The sequence below is a fragment of the Erpetoichthys calabaricus genome, chromosome 10, assembly GCF_900747795.2.
Source record: "Erpetoichthys calabaricus chromosome 10, fErpCal1.3, whole genome shotgun sequence".
Lineage (NCBI taxonomy): Eukaryota > Metazoa > Chordata > Cladistia > Polypteriformes > Polypteridae > Erpetoichthys > Erpetoichthys calabaricus.
The window spans coordinates 151013681-151040203 of record NC_041403.2 but is presented as its reverse complement, the minus strand read 5'-3'; the positions used below and the strand labels follow the sequence as shown (position 1 = coordinate 151040203).

Below are 26523 nucleotides of genomic sequence, written 5' to 3'. Positions count from 1 at the left end.
ATTTGCCAGTCGCAGTGGCTGGTCTTGATGGTGCACCATGTCAAATTACATGACTAAAAATCACATCATCCGACTGAACGCTGATCTCCCAGCACTCAGAGCTAATAACGTGCTGCCTGACAGAGTGGTTTAACAGCAGTAGAGAGTTCAACAGCAGTCTCTGCCCTTTAATTCTTTTTTCCATTCTGTTATGGTATGTAAAATACGAGGAATCAGACAGACAAGCTTCTGTTCTCTTAGTGAGGTTTGCGTTTTTTTCATATTCCTCATCGCTACATTCTATGTATTGTACTTCCAGATAAGCATTCATTTAGTGGTCATCTCCTGCGTTCACAGCCTGCCCCTCCGACCAAATAGAAAATCAAACCTGCTTCATTTTAACCCATCCAGTTGCAAACTGGTTGGTCTCAGTCGTTGGGTATGTGACGTTACGCATTTGGGTCCATGGGAGGGCGCTGCTAACTGCCTCCAACCAGTTCAGACTGAGATGAAGGCTACAAAGTGGAAAAGTTGTCTAATGTGATATAGGCTTTGGTGTAGTTATCTGACCACTAACAAAGTATGAGTATTTTCCAGGCAGAAGTTGAGTAGTTTTGCAATATCCCGCTGCTTGTCCACTCATATGTTGTGCAGTAGAAGAGCAAACATTTTATGGAACTTTGCTTAGCAGGGACCTCTTTTGTCAGGGAGGCAGAAGAGCACATTGCAGGCGTCGCTCAGGCCTGGATGGCCTTTTTGTTTTCAATGACATGTTTCATCTTTAGATAGATAGATAGATAGATAGATAGATAGATAGATAGATAGATAGATAGATAGATAGATAGATAGATAGATAGATAGATAGATAGATAGATAGATAGATAGATAGATAGATAGATAGATAGAAAAGGCACTATACAGTATGATAGATAGATAGATATTTTATTAATCGCAAGGGGAAATTCACATACTCCAGCAGCAGCATTCTGATAAAAAAACAATATTAAATTAAATAGTGATAAAAATGCAGGTATAACAGACAATAACTTTGTATAATGTTAATGTTTACCCCCACGGGTGGAATTGAAGAGTCGCCCTTTAGTACCCTTTAGTTGCTGTACTGGCTGAACTGTCAACACAGGATAATAAGTGGTGGCTCTGAGGCTAGGGAACTGCACTGGCAATCGGAAGGTTGCCGGTTCGAATCCCATAAATGCCAATAGGGACTCTGCTCTGTTGGGCCCTTGAACAGGGCCCTTAACCTGCAATTGCTGAGTGCTTTGAGTAGTGAGAAAAGCACTATATAAATGCAAAGAATTATTATTATTATTATTATTATAATCAAACCATTTGCAAATAACAGTAGCACCAACCCTACCTGTTCTAAACTGTTCTGATCCTCACTCTATTTTTTTCACGCTCCACACCGCTTAGGAAGAGCAGCAGAGACTTTGCAGGTTTTATTTAATGCTCAGAAGAAGTTGCGGTCAATTGAATAAAAGTGCTGAACATAACGATATTGACTTTTTCACATATTGATTTTTATTAGCTCTCGAATTACATTGAAAATTCAACATATTGCACATATTGCAATTTTTGATTGGTGCTGTCTACATGCCCAGTGTCCTACGTGCCCATTTTCTGCACAACATGTTGAATCATGTGGTCATAAGAGCTTGAACGTGGCATCCTTTGAAATTTTCTTTCTGCTCAACAACGTGCAGTTCGCGTCCATTGAAGTGCAGTGCTATTTTGTTTAATTTATTTATTTTTTTCTACACCCCTTTTTTCTGTTCAAAATCAGTCATGCGCTTATTTTACAGGAAAATATAACTTTTGATTTCAGGATTTATTTGCCCACTTTCAGTGTTAACAAACTGTGATCTAAAAACTTGCCTGTAGATTTGATTATGTCATTTGCCACAGAATATGATTTCCAGTTTCTGTATTTCTTGCATTTTGATTAAAGAAAAACACTTAACTCATTCGGGTCCTACTTTCAGAAAAGAGCTAATTTATCAGCGTAGGCAGGACTCTAGTTGGAGGGCAGATTAGGGAGGAGATGTCACTCCATTTTTAATTTTCAACAGCTTGACTTCTGGATCTATAATCCTATGACTTTACACGTTTTAACGTTGGTGAAACGCTAATAATTTTACAGTTGGCAGTTTTTAAAATATCACACACATATCTACAGTGATAATCAATTACTCTAGGTACAAAACGGGACTCTTTCATGAATCCCATCAGAATGTAGTTAAGACTGAATGTTCTGACTCATCCTGAGGAGGTCACATCCTGTCTAATGTCCCCCAGGGAGTGCTGCTGCCCTCGGATGTGTTTTAATGGCATTCCTGGGAGTTACAGCTGTGGAGGGAGGTCCTGAACGAGGGGCTGGGAACAGTGGAAGGTGGTAAATGTCTGGAAGTAATGACAGGAGACAGAGAAGTATAATGAGTGTTCCTGCACCAGGGCCATCTATATTCGTCCTTATGTTTGTATTTAGGGAGAGTGTGAGGACTGAGGAATGGACCTGATGTTTTAAAAGTTGCTCTGGCTGTTTAAATGCAATGAGCAGGAAGAAGGATCTCAGCCAAGTTATGGCCGCTGACCAGCTACCGACTGCACAGCAGAGCAGATAAAATGAGAAGACAAGTGGAAGATTTAGAGAAAGGTTGCGCCCAGTGACAGGATGGCACTGTATGTACTGAAAAGTGTTTTATCACGCACTGTTAGCCTTCTGCAGTGCTTTTTATTTCAGTTTTTGGACATTGCTATCACATTTGTATCTGTAAGCATTTATATAATTAAGAAAAGAGCTAAGTATCTTTTAAGTGGAGACATACTGTGGGAAGTGAGAAACATAATATGAGCAACCAGTAACACTTTTAAAAATCAGGAATAAAACAAAGTGACTGAACAATAATAGGAAGCAGGAAGGCCCAACGGAGAGCAGGTTTCAGGTTTCACAGCTTACTGTGGTGCTAGCTAAAAGGGTTACAGTCAAGCTGGTGGCTGGTCAAACAAACTATGAGCAGGCAATATTGTCCTTTCACTCAAAAATGGAATGTCATTGAGTGAAACAGTGAGAATGATAAACTAAAAAGACAGTACTGATTCAGAGCAAGTGCATATACTGTGCCCTCCATAATGTTTGGGACAACGACACGTTTTTCCTTGTTTTCCCCCTCTGCTCCACAGTTCCATCCATCCATCCATTTTCCAACCCGCTGAATCCGAACACAGGGTCACGGGGGTCTGCTGGAGTCAATCCCAGCCAACACAGGGCACAAGGCAGGAACCAATCCCGGGCAGGGTGCCAACCCACCGCAGGACACACACAAACACACCCACACACCAAGCACACACTAGGGCCAATTTAGAATCGCCAATCCACCTAACCTGCATGTCTTTGCACTGTGGGAGGAAACCGGAGCGCCCGGAGGAAACCCACGCAGACACGGGGAGAACATGCAAACTCCACGCAGGGAGGACCCAGGAAGCGAACCCAGGTCCCCAGGTCTCCCAACTGCGAGGCAGCAGCGCTACCCACTGCGCCACCGTGCCGCCCGCTGCACAGTTTAAAATTACAAATCAAACAATTCAGACACTGTGATTAAAGTGCACATTACATACTGTCTTACTTTCAGACATTACAGTTTCACCGTGTAGAAATTACAACACGTTTTATGTAAGGTCCCCCCATTTCAGTACCTGGTGATGTCTATGGAAAACAGACTTCAAGCCGTCATTGCATGTGAGAGATATGCGACAAAGTCCTAAATATGACGGCTTTAATAGATCTGCCGTTGCTGTGTGCCAAACATTATGGTGCCCTGAAATGGGGGGGACCGTGTAGAAAAAGTGTGTGACCAAAATGTGTGCAAATCCCCTTAAATGAAAGTCTGCATTGGGCACTTTAATCACGATGTCTGAATTGTTTGATTTGTAATTTTAAACTGTGGAGCAGAGGAGTAAAGCAGGGAAAAATGTGTCTTTGTCTCAAACATTATGGAGGGCGCCGTATTTTCTTTTCATTACCCTTTATGCTTCTTTTCTCAAACATTGAGGGACTACTGAACTTTGAGTCGGGCTGTAATAAACACTGCATGAGCAGGTGCTGCCATCAGGAACAAACCAATTGAACCAGCATGTTTTTAATGACTAGCTAGCAATGGAAGGGATTTCATTTGTCTTGTAACTTTTTGACTTGTGTGGGATTTACATTTTACATTGTAGTATGGATATTAAAGACATCCTGATTTATTAAGATTTGTGTAGCTTCCGTAGATCAGGTAGACAGGGAGCCTGCTCAGCAGTATGGCCATTGACTATCTACATCCAGGGATGCTGGGCAACCTGATTGCTGATTTATTTTTTTTATTAATGATACATGACTTGTACTGGGACGCAACAATGCATACAATAAAACATTAGAAAGTGACAGAATTCCACAAAACCACACCTGCTTGGTTACCCATAGAAAGGAAATCTTGCCCTAAGAGTCCTATTTTTGTATACTTTGCCGTGTGCTCTAGCCAGCGTTAATTACTATTAGTACACCAGCAATCCATTGGTTCACCATCTGTTTAAAATATAATAAACTCATTTAGGATACTTTTTAAAACAAAGTAGCTCTTATCTGCTGCCTCTATGCATCATAATCACCTATTTCATCATTTTTAAGCCATACAGTATTCACTCTAAAGAAAACATTAAGTTGGTGGCATTTAGAGTTCTCTATATTGTGGCCTGCAGGAGGCATAACAGCACCCAAACCCCAAAACATAGCAACACCAATATGGGTTCCATATGGGATCCAAAGTACCTTACCATACAATTAACACAATTCCTTCTCCTTCTTCCCTCTCTCCAGCAAGTGTTGTCCAGTCTCTTTCCACCCCTGACTCCCAGAGAGAGGTGAGATGCCATCTTTTATGTTGGACCCTTGGGTACTTCAGGTGTCATGGAAGCACTTCTGGGTTACACATGGAAGTTTGGCAAAACAGTGAAATCCGATCCCATTAGTGTACCCTGGTGGCACCCAGGGACCCCAATAGGGTCCCAGGCAACCCGTCAGGTATTCAAACTGGGACCACATGAGAAGAATGCTGCCTCCTCGTGTATTGGGGATAAATTATCCCCGATATTCAGAATCCCCCAATCCATCCATTATTCCCTCTCCAGGACTGGGATTAGATTTGGGAACCAACCCAGCTGGGCTGCATCTTCATCCACATGATGCCTCCATTATGGCCTCCTGGCTGGGCAGGGTATTTCAGTACAACCCAGGTGGGACACCTATCCATCTGTTACAGCATCTACAATATTGATAACATATGTATGTCCCATATGTTTGATCTTCCTTGACACATTTTTTCTTCTGTATGCAAATAAGAAACTTTGTGAAGAACAACCTTCCCTTATCTTTCATGTTTATCAATCCCTGAGGTGACACTGGTTACTCTGAATGAAGAATTTGGCAGTGTCTCCATAGTGTATCAACAGCTTCTAAGGAATTAGCCCCTTGACGATCTTAGTGCACGATGGTAAAGAGAGCTTTCAATTAAAATTTCATAAGGCAAATGGAATTCAGCCATTCACAAAATCCATTCTAGTTTAGTCTGCCAAGCACGCCGTAATTCAACTAAACATTATTCATCATTCACATCTATCTAATCTGAGATTGTCTACAATGTACTCAGGGTGTGATCCATTTCTGTGGGCGATGCCATCAAGTGCTCGCCTTGCTAGGTCACATGTTCTGGGAATGTCCTACACATAAACCATTCTGTGTGATTCTGAGATCACAATGGATCTATATTTTTATATTTTTTTTCTTTCTTCATCTTCTAAAGAACTTTGAGCTACATCAGTTGTATGAAAATGTGCTGTAGAAATAAATGTTGTTGTTGTTGTTAATAGCAATATTTGGAGTAAAACCAAATGGGAATAAAAGCGTACAATAAGAAAAATCAGTTGTAAAATCCAATACCGCACTACATGCACCAAGAGTTCGTTTTCACAACTCAAAAAATCTTAATCCACCTTCTACAACTCGGTAGGCAAGAGATGTTCCAGATTTTCTTAAACTAGAAAAAAATCAGACTCTCTTTATGAAAATCTGCCCAGAATTAGGGAAACATATTCATGTAATTTCTGAAGTAAGTACACCAGGCCTGTACTGAACCTTTGTATTTTATTGGTGGTTTTCTTCGATTTGTAGATGAAGAACCACTCGATGTCATATAGCATTCTACATTGAGAGGGACTCAGATGAAGAGTTTTGTGGATTGTCTTGGAAATGTATTATTGTGTTTGCTATGTTGTAGTTGTTTTGGGGCTGGATTGTGTTTTGTTATACATTTTATATTTTTAAGTAAACAAAAAAAAACATGTTTGCTAATAATGACATGGCCTGCACTGTGTCATGCTTTTCTTATACCCTGCATACTAAATGCAAAATAAATTATTGTTGTGGTGCTTTAGAGGCAAATTTTGCTTCAGGTTTATGACTAGCCTGTCATTTACAGTGTATCCTATGTATCACTGTGATCAAATACAGACAAAAAATGTGGAACGCACAATGAACCTGAACACAGCAATCCTATTTAAATAGATTTATAGCATAAAAATGCAATGAGATACCAAGGGTGTTACTTTAGCGAACCCCACATCTACAGAAGGTAACTCGACCTACAGATTTACAGCCATGTTGCTTTCTACATTTGCTCCAGATTTACTCTTAATTGATAACCCAGATGTACCCTTTGTTGTGAAGTGGCTTTTGCCATCCATCTACTCATCAACAAATCTGCTTAATCCAGATATAGGGTGTGACGAGGGATGAACCGATTAAGGAGCCATTATCATCAATATATATTGGTGCATTCATTTTCTAAACCAGCAGTTCCCAATGAAGATCAGGGCCAGCATTTCTTTGAATACATCACAGTGACACTGCAGTTAGTGTTACCACCTGGTTAAAGTGCTCCACCTTTTAACTTTTAGAACATGTGGACACGGTTGGGAACTTGTTAAGGGTAAATTTCGCACAAATGTTAGGATGTTTTTCTTTACACAGAGAACCACAGACACATGGAATGAGTTACTAAGTAGTGTGGTCGACAGTAGGACTTTAGGGACTTTCAAAACTCAACCTGATGTTATTTCAGAAGAATTAGGTGGATAGGACTGGTGAGCTTTTTTGGGCTGAATAGTCCGTTCTTGTCCAGATTGTTCTAATGTTCTAATTTGGATGATTTTTGGTGTCCTCCCTGATTCTCTTAAAGACACTCTATTAGGTTGACTGATAGTGTTGAGGGATCTTGGTGCGAGTGAGAATGGGCTTTAACAAGCCTGCCATTCATTTTAGGATTAGTTTGTGCCTTGCTTTGGAAGCTTCCAGAACAGGCTCTGACTTTCCCTAAATCAGATTCACATGAGAATTTTCCATCAGGATATTTCCTGATCTCCTTTCAGCTCCCCAGCCTGTCCTGATGTTTCGTGCCATTGATCCCTGAATGAAGTCTAGTGGATGTTCTTCGGAGCGTCACTGCATGGCAGTCTTTTGATAAGTGTTGTCAATCATCATCGTTGCTTGATAAAACCTTTCAGAATGTATGAGTTTACTTTGCTGTTTTCTAAAAGTTAATTGTGCAGATGAAAGGATGTTATATACACTGATTTCTAATGATTATTTGTCTGAGAAATTGTTACTTGTTTAGAATGCCTAACAGTTATCAACCAGTAAACCCCCGATTCTCTAAAGAATTGCAAATCCAAGAATGGCAATTACTTTCTGTTCCCTCCAATTTTTGTAGGGATGTAAGATCATGGAGGGTGGGAGCGTCCTGGGAAAGTTTTCATTTAATGAAATAAATATATTTGTAGTAAAGCTGTTTCTCTTTGGAGTCATGACTCGTTTGGTTCTGGTGTTTCAGAAGCGCGTTGTAGGTGTCTTCGTTCATTGATTTTATCCATGCAGTCTCGTTTTTGTTTTTCTATGGGTGTGTTGTTAGCTAGAAGTCGTTTGCTGTTAGGAATCATAATTGAAACCCTGACCGCAGGAACTGTGGAGTAGCTGACTGCTGGTACTGTCAGTAGTCACCACTACCTCAAGTTTAAATACATACACATATATAGATAGACGCCGCATTCATTGCGTTTCCCAGTAGACACGATACGTGAGCTGTATTGCGAGTGGCAAAAGGTGCCATTTAAACTAAAACAGTTAGACGTGGAAACCGTTTTTTCTGATGAAAAAACAATAACGTTTAAAACAGTATCGTTTACATACAACAGATTTTGGCGAATCGTTTAAATGCAATTATTTATATCCATTTATACACTAATAATGGCAATTATCTATATAGATAAAATCCCTATGTGCGTCCAGGTGTCCGTGTGTGGGTGTCTTCTGATGAAGTGCGCATGCGCAAGGCACGGTGCGATGCACGATATTACTGTCAGAGAAAGTTAGAGGCGTTTTACGGAAATACAAACCAGTATTACTGCGAGAGGAAATGAAAGGTACACAATACAGTGATGCATATTACAGCCACATACAAGCCAGTATTACTGTCAGAGGATATTAAAGGCATATTACCGACGCGCATGCCTGTATTACCGTCAGAGAAAATTAAAGGTATATTACGGACGTACAAGCTAGCGGACGTACAAGATGGTATCTTTCAATAAGGGCGCACACAAAAAGGTGAGCCTCAAAAGGGCGACCTCAATTGGGCGCAGCGAATAAAGGCGCGGGTGAATAAAGATCTGCACCTTTGTTGCTCTTCACATATTCCAGAGCCATTTGAACTAAATTATCTACGAACGCCTTTATTCGCCGCGCTCAATTGAGGTCGCCCTTTTGAAGCTCGCCTTTTTGTGCACGCCCTTATTGAATAGAGCCGTACAAGACAGTATTACTGTCACAGACACACAAGACACACAATACACGGCGGCAGCCCACAAAGAACGGTCAGCTCAGCAAGTAAACATCAACAAAAGAAAGGCTGAAAGAAAGAAAAATACGACCAACAAAAAGAATGAGGTCAAAGTCCCTTGCCATTTAATATAGACTGTTCCTACTAATGTTTATGCACTACTGTTCTAGCGCCCGTTATTGTAACGGGCTAAATGACTAGTTAAATAATAATTATTATTATTATCATTAACCATTCCTTCAATATAAGTAACATTTCGGGGACTGCCTTCTTCTATCTTCGAAACATTTCCAGACTTTGTCCTGTTCTTACGCAGCACAGTACTGAAGTATTGTTTAATGCCCGAGTCACGAGTCACGTCACGTATAGATTAATGTAATGGTATTCTATCTGGCATCCCACAAAAAGTTATCAATCGCTTAGAACTTCTTCAAAATTCTGCTACCAGGATAATATCCTGCTGTTGTAAATCCAGTGAACATATTACACCTATTCTCTCTCAACTTCACTGGCTCCCAGTTAACTACAGAATACAATACTAAATACCGCTTTTAACATTTAAAGCTCTCCACAACCTCACTGATCTCCTCCAGACTTACACTCCTCTTACGAACTTACGAACAAGGACACAGCTGCGACGCATGCACCTCAGTAACTGCCGCTCTGTCATCTTTGGCCTGGGGATGCTGCAAGCGGTGACTGGAGGGGGGCGATTTCGCTGCTCGCGCAGTGTACAGTCCCTCAGGCGGCTCCCGGCGGCAAGCAGTGACCTGTGGTTCATAGTCACCGGGGCCACAGTTATCACTCGTGTGCAGGACGATGGTTGGCTGCCCGCCCACTACGCCACCGCAGCTACTGCTCCTGACTGGATGCAGGCTGGATGGAGCGGGGGTGGGGGGGCATTTCACTGCCCACCCAGCACACACGGCAGGTAATGCTGCAAACGGTGACCCGGTTGTGGCTGAATGGGGCGGCGGGGGTAGCATTGTAGTGTGCCTCGGATGGCTGCCTGTTGAATTGGGGTTGGGAGATTCACTACCCGCCTTTGGCCGCACCGTGCTCATTGTACTGTTACGCACATAGCAGGACGTTGTCTCTTGTCAGTACATCAGACGTGTTGACAGGTGCCTTCCTGCTGTGGTAGCGTGTACAGTGCTGTGCAGAAGAGCTCATCTTAACCTTTTGTCTTCACCCTTCAAGAATGTCTCTGAAACACAAATCTGATGCAAGTGCTGCTGATATAGTAAAGAAGAGAAGAACCATCACCATGGAAAATAAAGTAGAAATAATAAAAAGATCAGAGAGAGGTGAAACTCCATCATTCATTGGCAGAGCACTTGGTTACAGTCGGTCAACAACAGCATTTATTAAAATAATGTATTTGTTCCGAGTTACATACAAATGCAACTTAAGTACAAACCTACAGTCCCTATCTCGTACGTAACCCGGGGACTTACTGTATACTGTATATACAGTGCATCCGGAAAGTATTCACAGCGCATCACTTTTTCCACATTTTGTTATGTTACAGCCTTATTCCAAAATGGATTAAATTCATTTTTTTCCTCAGAATTCTACACACAACACCCCGTAATGACAACATGAAAAAAGTTTACTTGAGGTTTTTGCAAATTTATTAAAAATAAAAAAACTGAGAAATCATATGTACATAAGTATTCACAGCCTTTGCTCAATACTTTGTCGATGCACCTTTGGCAGCAATTACAGCCTCAAGTCTTGTTGAATATGATGCCACAAGCTTGGCACACCTATCCTTGGCCAGTTTTCGCCCATTCCTCTTTGCAGCACCTCTCAAGCTCCATCAGGTTGGATGGGAAGCGTCGGTGCACAGCCATTTTAAGATCTCTCCAGAGATGTTCAATCGGATTCAAGTCTGGGCTCTGGCTGGGCCACTCAAGGACATTCACAGAGTTGTCCTGAAGCCCTTCCTTTGATATCTTGGCTTTGTGCTTAGGGTCGTTGTCCTGCTGAAAGATGAGCTGTCGACCCAGTCTGAAGTCAAGAGCGCTCTGGAGCAGGTTTTCATCCAGGATGTCTCTGTACATTGCTGCAGTCATCTTTCCCTTTATCCTGACTAGTCTCCCAGTCCCTGCCGCTGAAAAACATCCCCACAGCATGATGCTGCAACCACCATGCTTCACTGTAGGGATGGTATTGGCCTGGCAATGAGCAGTGCCTGGTTTCCTCCAAATGTGATGCCTGGCATTCACACCAAAGAGTTCAATCTTTGTCTCATCAGACCAGAGAATTTTCTTTCTCATGGTCTGAGTGTCCTTCAGGTGCCTTTTGGCAAACTCCAGGTGGGCTGCCATGTGCATTTTATTAAGGAGTGCCTTCCATCTGGCTACTCTACCATACAGGCCTGATTGGTGGATTGCTGCAGAGATGGTTGTCCTTCTGGAAGGTTCTCCTCTCTCCACAGAGGACCTCTGGAGCTCTGACAGAGTGACCATCGGGTTCTTAGTCACCTCCCTGACTAAGGCCCTTCTCCCCCAATTCCTCAGTTTAGATGGCTGGCCAGCTCTAGGAAGAGTCCTGGTGGTTTCGAACTTCTTCCACTTACGGATGATGGAGGTCACTGTACTCATTGGGACCTTCAAAGCAGCAGAAATTTTTCTGTAACCTTCCCCAGATTTGTGCCTCGAGACAATCCTGTCTCGGAGGTCTACAGACAATTACTTTGACTTCATGCCTGGTTTGTGCTCTGACATGAAATGTCAACTGTGGGACCTTATATAGACAGGTGTGTGCCTTTCCAAATCATGTCCAGTCAACTGAATTTACCACAGGTGGACTCCAGTTAAGCTGCAGAAACATCTCAAGGATGATCAGGGGAAACAGGATGCACCTGAGCTCAATTTTGAGTTTCATGGCAAAAGCTGTGAATACTTATGTACATATGCTTTCTCAATTTTTTTATTTTTAATAAATTTGCAAAAACCTCAAGTAAATGTTTTTCACGTTGTCATTATGGGGTGTTGTGTGTAGAATTCTGAGGAAAAAATGAATTTAATCCATTTTGGAATAAGGCTGTAACATAACAAAATGTGGAAAAAGTGATGCGCTGTGAATACTTTCTGGATGCACTGTATATGTGTGCGTATGTATATGTCAGGGGGTTGCATACTGAGGCTAATGTTGAATTCCTACCACACTGCAAACTTTAAAGTACACAATTGTACCTGTCTTAAGTGATTTCCTTGAGTTTGGAAAGCTCATAGCAGGACCTTTAACAGATCTCCTCTCATTTTAAGAGCATAACCAGAAGAGGTGGTCATCCTGTAGACTTCTAATGACCGCCTGGAAGAGCATCCTGGGCTTTGAGCTTATGGTTCCTTCCTAATGAGAAATGGAAAAAACTCTTAATCATCTGGTGTTCTTAACCCTCTGTGGTCATTCTGAAGTTCTAACAAGGACATGTGGCATGAACAGTAACAACTTACGTATTTAGGTATTTAATTCAAATCTGTGAACATTTCAAAACAAGGGGCCCTCTATTATCTTGATTGATTTAATTCCTTCAGGAAAATGGAAGCGCTGATACTTAAGGCTCAAATGGTGGCCAGGAAGTACGTGCGCCCAGGCGTCTCTGCCTAATGTGGGCGAGTCATTCCTCGGCTGGTCTAACGAGTAGCTTCCTGAGTATAAAGAAGCACTGATGAGGCAGAAGAAAAAAAAGTGACCTTCAGCTCTTCTGCGTGCATCCATTTCTGGAAACTATTTGTTGTGGAATTTGCGTGATGCAATGTTTGTGCTATGCTAGAGACTTTAGGAAGAAACACAAACTAGAAGGAACCCTGGTGACTGAGTCTTGTAAGATCAGAGTTGAAAAGCAGTGAGCCCCTTTGGCCACCTCATGAGGGTTTGGCTGGTGGGAGATTGAGCCAGTCTCGACACAAAGCAGGAACCAAACCCAGACTGGATGTCAGTCTGTCCCACATAACACCCGGTCACCTCTACCAATTAATTTGGAAAGAAATCTCGAAGATTAAGACAGTGACTGGGCCACTTTGCCACCCTGAAGATCCTAGTATGTGCTATATGGAAAACTAAAGACAAAAATGTATACAAGCACAGCGGTTAATCAGCTTGTCTTCATATAGGCCCTATCGCAGTGACCTTCATCAACAGATTACTTTGGAAAGTGAAAAAGAACAGTTATGAATGTACAGATCCCTGTGCCTGGTCCAGAAATTGTCCTGCTGTGCACCCACTGCTTACTGGGATAGGCTCCAGCTTCCCCACCACCCTGCTCAGGATAAAGCATGTTTGGAAAATGAATTAATTTAAATATAGATAGATACTTTATTAATCCCAAGGGGAAATTCACATACTCCAGCAGCAGCATACTGATAAAGAACAATATTAAATTAAAGAGTTATAACAATGCAGGTATACAGACAGACAATAACTTTGTATAATGTTATCGTTTACCCGCCCGGGTGGAATTGAAGGGTCGCATAGTTTGGGGGAGGAACGATCTCCTCAGTCTGTCAGTGGAGTAGGACATTGACAACAGTCTGTCGCTGAAGTTGCTCCTCTGTCTGGAGATGATCCTGTTCAGTGGATGCAGTGGATTCTCCATGATTGACAGGAGTCTGCTCAGCGCCCGTCGCTCTGCCACAGATGTCAAACTGTCCAGCTCCGTGCCTACAATACAGCCTGCCTTTCTCACCAGTTTGTCCAGGCGTGAGGTGTCTCTTGTTTATGCTGCCTCCCCAGCACACCACTGTGTAGAAGAGGGCGCTCGCCACAACTGTCTGATAGAACATCTGCAGCATCTTATAAATATAAAAGATTTATAATTTTCAGTTAATGTGAAGTAGCTCACAAGGATGAAACAGTGATTTGGGTGAAAGTTGGAAAATTAAGTGTCACAAAGCTAAATTCTGGTGATTGATCAATGTCACCAGGAACAGAAGATAGCCTGTCTTCATTCCTACCCTTTGGAAACCTTAAAGTGCCCTATTTGATATACAAAACCACCACAAGCAAAGACAATCTCTGCCGTTTAGTGAAAGACAGGTATTGGTTCAGGGAGCTGGCATCCCATGAAAGGCAAAGTCAGCGCTGGACTGGAAAAAGTAGACAGACCGGCTTTGAACTCATCCAGGCTTCAACCAGCTATGTGCAAGAAAGGGTTAGGCTTGATATCCCTACATGTAGTAAAGGTCGCAGGTTAATGTAGGATTCATCAGTCCATGTGATAAAAATGGAGCGCCCAAAGGGGTTCAGCCTTAACACATACCAGATAGGGTACGAGTCCATAAAAGTTTAATTCAATTACATGCGAGAGAAGCTGGATGTCAGTATAAGGTTCTTTGGGCTACAAGGCAGAGAAAGTGTGATTACATACATCATTCATCCTGCTGCCTGGCCGAGATGGTGTGGATTCAGAGGGTCTTTATTCAGCTAATTGTGCAGAAAAAATGCAGTTCCATATAAGGTATTTATTTATCTATCAGTCTACATCTAAACAAAGTGTTGGGTTATACATTTCCATCTGTCTGTATAACATAGACCATGTAAGTACAATCAATCCAACTAAATGCTAGCGTCCTCTGAGGCATCGTCTAGATTCCTACTACTGTAGTAAGGCTGAGTCCTTATAGGGTTCATCTTCATCCTGCTACATGCCATGGAGGTGGGTGTGTGGGACGCTAGAAGCTTCATTCAAGTATAGGAGAGAGAGGTTATATCTCCCTGTAAGGTTTATCTGGCTACATAGCGATACAGGGTTCATCCTGCTGCATTCCACAAAATGGTGTGGGTTGATAGTCTCTTCATCTGTTACAAGTTAGAGATAAGAATAAAATATTTGTGTTCATGTAGTCTTTATTAGGCTATATGCAAGAGATAATGTGACCTTACAGTAAGTGTTAGAATAATTTACTTTAATTTACGTCATATTTTGGATGATCTCAATTCATTATTTTGATTATTATTATTATAATTTACATTTACAATTTACCACAATGCCGTTTTGTTTTCCAGATGCCCTCATTTTGTGTGCGCGAATGTTTACTGTGTCTTATGACATGCACATTATGTGACAGTAGTATCGTCATATATACAGAGTACAATGAAATTCCTACTTTCAAGTCCATCCAACATGCGACAGCCACCACACTCATAAAAATACATAACACCATTTTATTTATGTCATCATGTCCTGCCTATGTAAGAGCCCTCTTTTAGATTGTTTTTTCATTATGTACTTCAAATCTCTCCATCTGTCTCTTTCGACCTCTTTATAGTGTAGAGCAGGGGTCCTCAATCACAGTCCTGGAGGGCTGCAGTGGCTGCAGGTTTTTGTTCTAACCCGGTTGCTTAATTAGAAAGCAATTCTTGTCAATAATTTAACTTCATGGCTTGTTAGTGCTTTAACTCTGTCAGGTATTTCTCATAGCTTAGATTTTCTTCCTCTTTCTAAGGATATCATCCAAATGATTTGAAGGCTAAAATGGAGGAGTAATTCTCAGTTCTTCACAAGTATTTAATTAAACTCAATAGTGCATAATGGGAGTAGATTCATACCTGGTGGCATGGATCGTGGACTATCTTACAGACAGACCTCAGTATGTGCGTCTTGGGAACTGCACGTCTGACATTGTGGTCAGCAACACAGAAGCGCCGCAGGGGACTGTACTGTACTGGACTGTACCTTCTCTGGTCCTGTTCAACCTATATACATCGGACTTCCAATACAACTCGGAGTCCTGCCATGTGCAAAAGTTCGCTGACGACACTGCTATCGTGGGCTGCATCAGGAGTGGGCCGGAGGAGGAATATAGGAACCTCATCAAGGACTTTGTCAAATGGTGCAACTCAAACCACCTACAACTGAACACCAGCAAAACCAAGGAGCTGGTTTTAGATTTTAGGAGGACCAGGCCCCTCATGGACCCTGTGATCATCAGAGGTGACTGTGTGCAGAGGGTGCAGACCTATAAATACCTGGGAGTGCAGCTGGATGATAAATTAGACTGGACTGCCAATACGGATGCTCTGTGCCAGAAAGGACAGAGCTGACTATACTTCCTTAGAAGGCTGGCGTCCTTCAACATCTGCAATAAGATGCTGCAGATGTTCTATCAGACAGTTGTGGCGAGCGCCCTCTTCTATGCGGTGGTGTGCTGGGAAGGCAGCATAAAGAAGAAGGACACCTCACGCCTGGACAAACTGGTGAGGAAGGCAGGCTCTATTGTAGGCACGGAGCTGGACAGTTTGACATCTGTGGCAGAGCGACGGGCGCTCAGCAGGCTCCTGTCAATCATGGAGAATCCACGGCATCCACTAAACAGTGTCATCTCCAGACAGAGGAGCAGCTTCAGCGACAGACTGCTGTCACCGTCCTGCTCCACTGACAGACTGAGGAGATTGTTCTTCCCCCAAACTATGCAACTCTTCAGTTCCACCCGGGGGGTAAACGTTAACATTATTCAAAGTTATTGACTGTTAATGACCTGCATTTTTATCATTCTTTAATTTAATATTTTCTTTATCAGTATGCTGCTGCTGGAGTATGTGAATTTCCCCTTGGGATTAATAAAGTATCTATCTATCTATCTATCTATCTATCTATCTATCTATCTATCTATCTATCTATCTAAATACACACAGGTGTAAATGGAAACAAATTAAATGGAGAAATGCTGGTTTCTTTTGTCATTTGCATGTTATTGCTGATAAGGAGCAATTAAAAACCAAGACTACAGCTGTTTAAGACTAAAATAAGCAATAAGGGCTCAAAGTCTTAACGAGCGAGACAACTAAAGTGAAGCAGAAGTGTCACTTGAGCAATAAGGGCTTCTTATTAAGCAATTGGGTTGGAGCAAAAGCCTGCAGCCACTGCAGCCCTCCAGGACCGTGATTGAGGACCCCTGGTGTAACAGAAGCTAAAAGGCACCTCCATATAAAATTTATAAATGTTGTCCAGCCTCTACCTAGGCCCTTAACCTGCAATTGCGCCGTCCGTGGTATGACGTTAACCTACATCCAGCCCTGCAAGCAGGTCCTCCACGTTGTAGGAAAAAATCTGGGGTTGGTGGCAGGATTGTCACTCCAGCCACTCCATGCAAACTAGTGTGGTGCTGAGGTGTCACCCACTGCATGGCTGCACATGGGTCCTAATTTGGGATCCTGAGGTGGTTCATTGTGTGGTGGGTACGGCAATGTGCAGTATCAGAGCATGCTCACAATCTCCTTCTCCTCCTCTAACTAGGTACTTCATACACTTCAGTGATTGTTGGATTAATTTGGCTTATAGGGAAAGTTTGGAGCATAATGAATGACAAGTATCACCTCCTCTGTTACTGTATTATCTACATAATTGGGAAATTAGATACAAGGACACAATTATATTTTTCAATACAGTTCTACTGGCATGTACCTTTTGATATCACTACTTTACACATACTTTCAATAGATTTCAGTCTTTTTTATACGCTCAAAATGAGTAGCATTTACAATAATGTCTGCGACACTCCTTTTGACCTAATGTAGTTTAAAGACTGCAATTTTTTATTACGTTTACATGAGGATGTTCATTTTCCCCTGTGCTCTGTCCCTTTAAATCAAGAGGAATGAGTAGCTGCATGTCATTAAATGAGAAAAGGCAAGATGTTAACTGCCGCCGTGTCACATTTAACAGGCAACCGGACAGCCAGCTGAGCAGACTGAGGAGAAAACACAAGGCCACAAAGAAGATTAGCTGTGTGTTAGTTAAACTTGGTATTGATCTTGTTTTGCTGTTCACTGAGACAGCACTTAGACCTGAGGATCTGGCCTTGATCCATTGCTAGTAAGGTACTAGTACTATCTTAGTGCACCGAAACTGACAACCATGAGTCTATGGGGTCTAAGTCAGTCACACATAGTCCGAGACTGATTTGGACCATCTCATTTAACAGACAAACCAAAGAAACATCACTGCAGTCTCAACACTTCCCAACTCTACTGCACTCTTTAGCCAGAACAACTCACAAATGTTGTATATTTTTTTTAGCTCCCGAGAGCGTCACATCTGTGTAGTTAGATGGCTTGCTCAGCAGTAATCACAACATACTGCCGTCTTCCAGGATTAGTTTCTCATGGTGCATTTTATGTGCAGTACGATGTTTTTTTGACAGTGGGAACATTGTGTACACTAAACAAAAGTATGCATAAAAAACATCCCAAGTATATGAATTTATGCTAAATTTGTCATTTTTAAAACCTTGCAGTTCTTTTAAGGAGAAAAAAAAAGCGTTAATTTAATGCATTTTATGTGTCCTTCTCTTGTTCCAGAAATCCCATCTAATCAGCCATCACCATGTCCAGCAAACGTGCCAAGGGAAAGACCACGAAGAAGCGCCCCCAGCGGGCCACTTCCAATGTCTTTGCCATGTTTGACCAGTCACAGATCCAGGAGTTTAAGGAGGCATTCAACATGATTGACCAGAACCGAGATGGCTTCATTGATAAAGAGGATCTGCACGATATGCTTGCCTCACTAGGTAAGGTTAACCCGATTCTGGTATCATGTGGTACACCATTATAGACTCCAGCCCCTCATTTGTATTTTCTTTCTGATTTTTGTGTTAAGCAGTACATACCCAAAATGATGTGAGGGGACAACTGATCTTAATTTGATATACTTTTAGATTTAATTTTTTACAGTTGTGGTCATTAAGAAATTTCTCTCTACGAGACTTTGTGCAAAGAGATTTAACCACGTCCTGGGCCGGAAATAAAAGACAAAGAGTAGATGACAAAGTAGAACGTCGTAAAGAGGTTCAAAAACGTTGGCACCATACACATGCAGAGTAGGTTAGAGATAATGAAAGTACTAAAATTTGAAAGTCGCAAAAAAATTATAGTAAAGATTGCATTTACGCAAAAACAAATGGAAATTATTACCTGGTGAAATAACGGAACAGCGAAAAGCAATCGAATATATTGTTCAGATTTAAACTTTTAAGTCTGAGACTTGGAGATCGTCTAATTCGTGTTGCCATCAGGGAAAAGTAGTGTTTCTTCCCAATGAAGAGGCCTATCCACAAGAATTAAAGGATTTGTTGTTTGGTGAAAGTGAAATCCACATACCTGAGCGGTAGAGACGTGAAGTGGCTGCCGCATAGTACTGGCCGGGGGGTTGGTGAGCGAAGCCCCCTAGTTTTATTTAAAAAAATGGATATGTTCACTGTTTACTATTTCTGTGGACATAATGTCATAATCTTCGAGTTATCTTTTGTTGTTTACTATTGTTTAATGACAATTTATTATTTTCCACAACACCATTTCAAAGTCCAATGGCGGTTGCCAGTCATGTGACATACTGATGTTGGTGTCTCTGCCTATTCAAGATACCTGCACCCCGCTCACAGCTTCCAAACTTTTGGATAATACCTTCAGGAGTCCTTTAAAAAATACATTTTGTTTGGGGAACCCTCTTTATTAGTATAAGTCACGAATTTTTGCTAAGCTTATTCCACTAACCCACCAGTAAGTTTCATTTTTGAATAAAATGCCATTTTCAATCCTGCTTGTTCTAAGACTTTGTTTTCCTGATAACTCCTTTTATGTATTTCATTTCCCAGTCATTTTGTTTTTCATTAAACAGTAATGAAAGGTTCACCTCGAACGTGTTCACTACACATTAGACATGGAATTTGTATTTAGGATTGCGATTGTTTTGGTTTCTTTTTTGTTTAGTTACAAAGTTTCATTGCCCAGAATGCTCTTAAACCACACGTAAAGTTACTCCCTATTATTTTCAATGTCTCCACTCACACCTAAGTGTTTTAGCAGCAAGCGGTTTAGTAAATTCAAACATTTAGCAGTTTTCGAGATTTTGTTCCATTAAAATGAATGGTAATGCACTTAAAATGCTGGTTAAAACCCAAAGAGTGTTTTTGAAGTGTTTTGACAAGAAGTCAGTGGCTCTCCTCGTCATTCGTTGGTCAAAAATCCTTCCTGCAGTTCAAAACGCAACTCTAATAAGGCAATATTTCCCTATATATGATGTGTACTGATTATTCTGGAAGTAACTATTTAACAATATTTTATCAAAAAAGGATGTGTTTTGCGCATACAACGGGATAAATAACACATGGATTATGCAACACAAGCATTTTCTTAAATGTTTTCAAATTGTTTGCGATTGTACAGCATTGGCCACCACTGGCTTCTATTATATCATAAATTTTCTTCTTTCCATTCATTATGAAAACATAAAAGTAACATTTTTTTCTTGGGGGAGGGTTCTATAATGGCCAAGTCTAAGCCCGGATCTGAATCCCATCGAGATGCTTTTGATGGGAGGTTGGGGATGGAGATTTGAAACAGGCTGTGCAAGCAAGACACCCCTCAAACACTCTGCATGGAAGAGTTGGGAAAAACATTCTCTCAGTTGAGATTGCTTGATAGTTCTAGGGAATGCCCACTTGAGAGGGCAATGCCAGCTACTACAGCCAAGAGTGGACTTACTTTTTCCAAAGACTAGCATGTCAAATTTAGATATTCGAGCCATAGTTTCCAGCTAATTTGGAAGCCCTGCTCTTCTCTCCCTGACTCTGTGTGTTTTCATTCCAATACTCCAATATATTCTGCTGGGTACCACTAGCTTATATAGGTAAAGAATAATCACACAGAATGTTACTGTGTTGCTGGCAACAGGCATACACACCTATAGACAACATTGCCGTTGGTCATACAAAGTTAGATACAAAATGGCAGCAACCGTACAAATAAACAAGACTCAAATCAGCATTGTCAGAATAACAGTATGATGTATAAATACATACATATAAATATATAAAAAACTACAAAAATGGAGTGAATAGACACTAATTCACCATGCATGTTTATAACAGGTTCAGTTTGAAAGGTGCCATCTATTTGCTTGCTGCCCAGAAAATACTGACAGGGAACATCCTGCTTCTAGACCATACATAACTTTACAGTAAACACTGATGTTTGACCTACTGACTGTGGACGGTACCATTGAACTGATCCACCTGAATAAAAGGATAAGTGTCATCGAGCCCGTCTGGTTGCTATGTCTTGTCAATCCAACAGATGGTGCATCACAAACAATTGCAGTAATAAAAAGTGTTAGTGCATCACATACATTTGCAGTATCTGTTGGAATGACAAATGCTTTTTACTACTATCCATCCATCCATTTTCCAACCCGCTGAATCCGAACACAGGGTCACGGGGGTCTGCCGGAGCCAATCCCAGCCAACACAGGGCACAAGGCAGGGAACCAATCCTGGGCAGGGTGCCAATCCACCGCAGGACACACACAAACACACCCACACACCAAGCACACACTAGGGCCAATTTAGAATCACCAATCCACCTACCCTGCATATCTTTGGACTGTGGGAGGAAACCCACGCAGACACGGGGAGAACATGCAAACTCCACGCATGGAGGACCCGGGAAGCGAACCCGGGTCTCCTAACTGCGAGGCAGCAGCACTACCACTGCGCCACCGTATATGTTTTGTAAAATACATTCCAATAGATGGTACACTGGAAATGTTAGTGCTGAAGTTTTCAACAATTGCTTAGATTTCAATCCTTCTTCGATGGGGAGGACAGCTAATTTCTAAATACTTTTGTTAAATTAATTCCCGGATATGGAGGAAAACCTTTACAGCCCAATATTGGCTTCTTGTGAACCTCCATTACCCAAGTGTTTTAAGATGAGTAGTACTTCCATGTGATGGGACCAGTTTCAGCTATATATTGAGTGATAAATGATTATGGCTACATTAATTTTGGTATTAGCAGTGGCAAAATAAAAATGAGTATGTGCCTGTGTGTTTTCAGGTAAGAATCCAGCAGATGAGTACTTGGAGGGGATGATGAGTGAAGCACCAGGCCCCATCAACTTCACCATGTTTCTCACAATGTTTGGCGAGCGACTCAACGGAACTGACCCAGAGGATGTGATACGGAATGCCTTTGCCTGCTTTGATGAAGAGGGCTCAGGTAAGAGCTTATTGGCGGACTCCTCTGTTGTGTTTCGGAGTGAGGATGCCATTTTGAAGAAAGCATTTTTTTAAAGTAAGGCATGGCAAAACAGTGCAGTCTGTTAGCTTGTTTTATATAATAATCCATCCATCCATCCATTTTCCAACCCGCTGAATCCGAACACAGGGTCACGGGGGTCTGCTGGAGCCAATCTCAGCCAACACAGGGCACAAGGTGGGAATCAATCCCGGGCAGGGTGCCAACCCACCGCAGGACAGACACAAACACACCAGGGCCAATTTAGAATCGCCAATCCACCTAACCTGCATGTCTTTGGACTGTGGGAGGAAACCGGAGCGCCCGGAGGAAACCCACGCAGACACGGGGAGAACATGCAAACTCGACGCAGGGAGGACCCAGGAAGCGAACCCGGCTCTCCTAACTGCGAGGCAGCAGCGCTACCATTGCGCCACCATGCCGCCCTTATTTAATAATAATAATTACATTTGTATAGCACTATTCAAAGCACTTTGCTTAGACAGAGGGGGGCCACTTCAACCACCACCAACGTATAGCACCCACCTGGATGATACAATGGCAGCCATTATCGTGCCACTATGCTCACCAAACATTAGCTATTAATTAGGTGGTAAAGGGGTAAAAGAGATACTTAGTCAATTAGGAGACAGGGGATGATTAGGAGGCCAGAAAGGACAAAGCCACGATGGACAGTTTAGCTAGGTCATTGGGATAAACCTTGATGTTTTTGAAAGATGCCCAGAGATCTTTATTGAACACAGATAGTCAGGACCTCGGATTTATCTCTCATGAGAAGGATGGCACCCTACTTAACAGCACAGAGTCCCCGTCACTGCACTGAGGCATTGGGATCCACACACAGACCACAGAATAAGCGTCCCCTGCTAGCCTCACTAACACCTCAGCAGCAACCCAAGCTTTTCCTAGATGGACTCCCATCCAAGTACTGGCCGTGGTCAAGCATTTAGGTGGAAGACCTGTTCTGAAGAGTAGGTGGTATGTCAGCTCATATCTGATAATGACACATACCTGAAAGCCCATAACACTTTGAGGTCAATATAAAATTGCATTTTGTTTTCATTGGTAAAATAAGGCGAGATCTTAACTAAAGTGTCAACATGTCTACGATTACTCCTTGTGCAATGCTCGGGATCCCTCAAAAATGAGAGGCAGTACCTGGTGTTCTTACAAATGACATGTTAAGGGCACAGTGTTTTATGGGGGGGAAAAAAAAAGTAATGTTATGGCGCCATCTACTGCTGACTGCTAATTAGGTTTGTCTACAAACAACTTTTCAGTTTCATTTTCTTACTCCAGCATTATAAACCCAGGTTGTTACACATGAGGAAAGAGTTGGAAAAAAAGTAAACCTAGAAGAAATGTAAAAACAACACCAGCCTCTCTATATTCAGTAGTAGTGCTGGGCGGTATACCAGTTCATACCGAAAAACGTTTTTTATTTTTGTTTTGATATGGATTTTTCTTATACCGCAACACCGGTTTAAATAGCCTAAACAACGTTCAGAATGTGGTGCAGCGGGAAAATGTTTAAGGGGGGCCCTTTTTCACTGCTACACCGCTAAACACGCATGCAACGGAGTACATGCATTAGTGGAGGTATTGAGCGGTGAAAATGGACAGAGAACATTCCAAAACTGAAGCTGTAGCAGACGATAAAGTTGAATGTGATGACACAGAAGAACTTTTGCCGAAAAAAGGAGCCGTGTCTGTTGTCTGGAGATGCTTTAGTTTTAAAAGGTCGGATGTGGACCAAACAACTGTTTACTGCAAATGCTGTGGAGCTAAAGTTGTCGCTGGAGGCGGCAACACGAGCAATTTCCTGCACCACCTTAGCCGCAAACATTCTTTGGAGGACCATGAATGTATGGAACTAAGATTGGCCCCCTCCACGTCCTCAGGTAAAACTGAAAAAGTGAGAGGACAGTCGAGTCAGACGTCACTTGTAGACGCATTTGCTAGAGGTACTGCCTATGACAAATAAAGCAAGCAGTGGATCGAGAGAACCAACGCCATTACAAAAAATATAGCCAAAGAAATGTATACAGCTTAGCTTGAAGCAAGGTCAATATTAATGCAATTTGCCTTAGTGATGGTTCAGTTGGTAAAGATGTCATCACCAAGTTGCACTTGTTTTATTTTATTTGGTGAATACTGTGTAATGCACCTGGGCTTGACGCCTTGAAGTAATAGTATTATTACTGAAAGTTGCACTATTGTTTAAACTAATAAATAATAACAATAAAATAAATATTATGCAGTTTAATAATGATAAAGTTGTTTAAAAAAAAATAAAAAGTCACGTTAACGTGTCAGTGGATAGAGATTGTTAACATTAACAGAAAGAGTAGTTGGTTTACAAAAAATGTTTACTATTTATTCCTTTTCTAAGACATTTTCAGTGCAATAAAACTTTTGACCAGCACCTCTGGATATTTTACTAAGTCTAAATGCCTCTTTGGATGGTTGAAAATATGTCGTCATAATTATAGTTTAAGTTGTTTGCAAAATTTGTTCAATAAAAAGGGTTCTATATTTTGACTGCAACTATCATGCAATGTGATTCCTTCTCTTCATTAGTGCCACCCCCTTGAAAACTATCATTTTATGGGACCATGCAAACCTGTATTAATACTTGTGTGCCCATTAAAATGTTATTTTGTACAATGTACAATTCTCATGACAGTGGAAAAGGTTATTCTTAGCCAGTCTACTGCAGTAATTGCAATGGAAAATGTGGTTAACATCCACTTATGCATGGGAAAAAAAAAAGAAAACAGTTGAATACAGTGAAACCGGTATAATTTTGAAAAATACCATGATATAGAATTTTGGTCATACCATCCAGCACTATTCAGCAGTAATATTTACAAGCAACCATGAACACAAAACCGCCTCTCATGTCTGTGAACTCTTAGGGAAGGGTTCACCAGACACACATTGGTAATAAAGAAGTCCTTAAAAAGTAGAGGTTACATTTTAAAGACCTCACAATCCACAACATTTCTACAATACCTACCCTTAGAGGAGGGTCGATTTCAACACACCACACTGCTGGCCTCTTTCAGTGCATGACTTGAACCCAATGGATGAGACCAAGTCGTGATACTAGTAGATTCCAAACTCATTCCAGTCTGTATAAAGTAGGTCAACTGCGGGCAGTAAATAACAGTGCAAAAATTCCCAGAAACATTTTTAATATGATTGTTCATAGCCATGACACAGTAAGCTAATAGCACTATTTGACTTTTAAGGAATGAGTTAGACCAGGGGTGGGCAGATTCAGTCCTGGAGGGCCGCAGTGGCTGCAGGTTTTTGCTCCAACCCAATTGCTTAATAAGAAGCCCTTATTGCTCAAGTAACACTTCAGCTTCACTTTAGTGGTCTCGCTCGTTAAGATTTTGAACACTTATTGCTTATTTTAGTCTTAAACAGCTGTATTCTTGGTTTTTAATTGTTCCTAATTAGCAATAACAAGCAAATGACAAAAGAGACCAGCATTTCTCCATTTAGCTTGTTACCATTTACACCTCTGTGTGTATTTATCACGCACTATTTGGTTTAATTAAATACTTGGAAGGAAAGTGAAGAGAAAAAAGTGAAGCACTGAGAATTACTCATCGGTTTTAGACTTCAAATCATTTGGATGATATCCTTAGAAAGGAAAATAAATCTAGGATATGAGAATGACCTGACATGGCAGAGTTAAAGCACTAGCAAGCCATGAAATTAAATAATTGACAAGGATTGTTTTTTAATTAAGCAACTGGGTTGGAACAAAAACCTGCAACCACTGCGACCCTCCAGGACTGAATTTGCCCACCCCTGAGTTAGACAATGCATGAAAAACACTGCTTATTAGCCATTAATGAGAAAAAATAAAGTAATGGAATACAGTACATTGATTGAAAGTAAATGCTTAGAATTTTAAGCATTTGTCTAAGTTGTCTGTCATGATAGATAAAAGGGAAAGCAGTAACAGACTAATTTGACCATGGGTGTGTAACATGAATCATCACCTTCTAGCACCATGCAGTTTCCTACTGCAAATATGAATCCCTTCCTCTAATGCGTTTTGGGCCAATTAAAAAGGAGTGAATGTGTGAGATTTCAATTTCAACAAATTGACATCATGGCAGTTTTATCCTGATAATCAAACCTGCTTGGCCTTATTTATTGTATTGTTATCAAGGTGTCACAGATACCAGTGCTACAACTTATTAGGAATGTACGCTATCCAGCAGAGGCAAGGACCATCCAACACTTAAAACATGGCCATTTGTTATGCCAGACATCGCTTATAATCCAAAACATAAGACATGATGCTAAATGACCAAGGGGATCTGGGGGATGCACATGTCAGAGAGCGAGACATGAGCTCTCAAGTCTTAACGTAAAATGCTCAAAAGGGTCAAGTGGAACCACACGGCTTAGAAGAGATCCCCTCTAGAAATCCTGTAATGGGAACTAGGTGCAGTTAACGAGTACCATTACATGTAAGCCAAGTTGTAGTTTGAGAAGTATATATAAAGTTTTCATTTTCTACATTTTCA

General features: G+C 41.4%; 2 protein-coding genes across 2 annotated transcripts in view; one reads left to right on the top strand and one right to left on the bottom strand.

Moving 5' to 3' along the window:
- Window positions 1-26523, bottom strand: part of rprd1b (regulation of nuclear pre-mRNA domain containing 1B) — a 1182184-nt gene that overhangs the window by 87608 nt on the left and 1068053 nt on the right. The window lies entirely within an intron of this gene.
- Window positions 1-26523, top strand: part of LOC114659546 (myosin regulatory light polypeptide 9) — a 34925-nt gene that overhangs the window by 7262 nt on the left and 1140 nt on the right. Inside the window, exons 2-3 of the mRNA XM_051932602.1 lie at window positions 18237-18450; window positions 21775-21931. Of these exons, the coding sequence (XP_051788562.1) occupies window positions 18262-18450; window positions 21775-21931 (346 nt within the window). The 5' untranslated portion in view covers window positions 18237-18261. The remainder of the gene's footprint in view (window positions 1-18236; window positions 18451-21774; window positions 21932-26523) is intronic.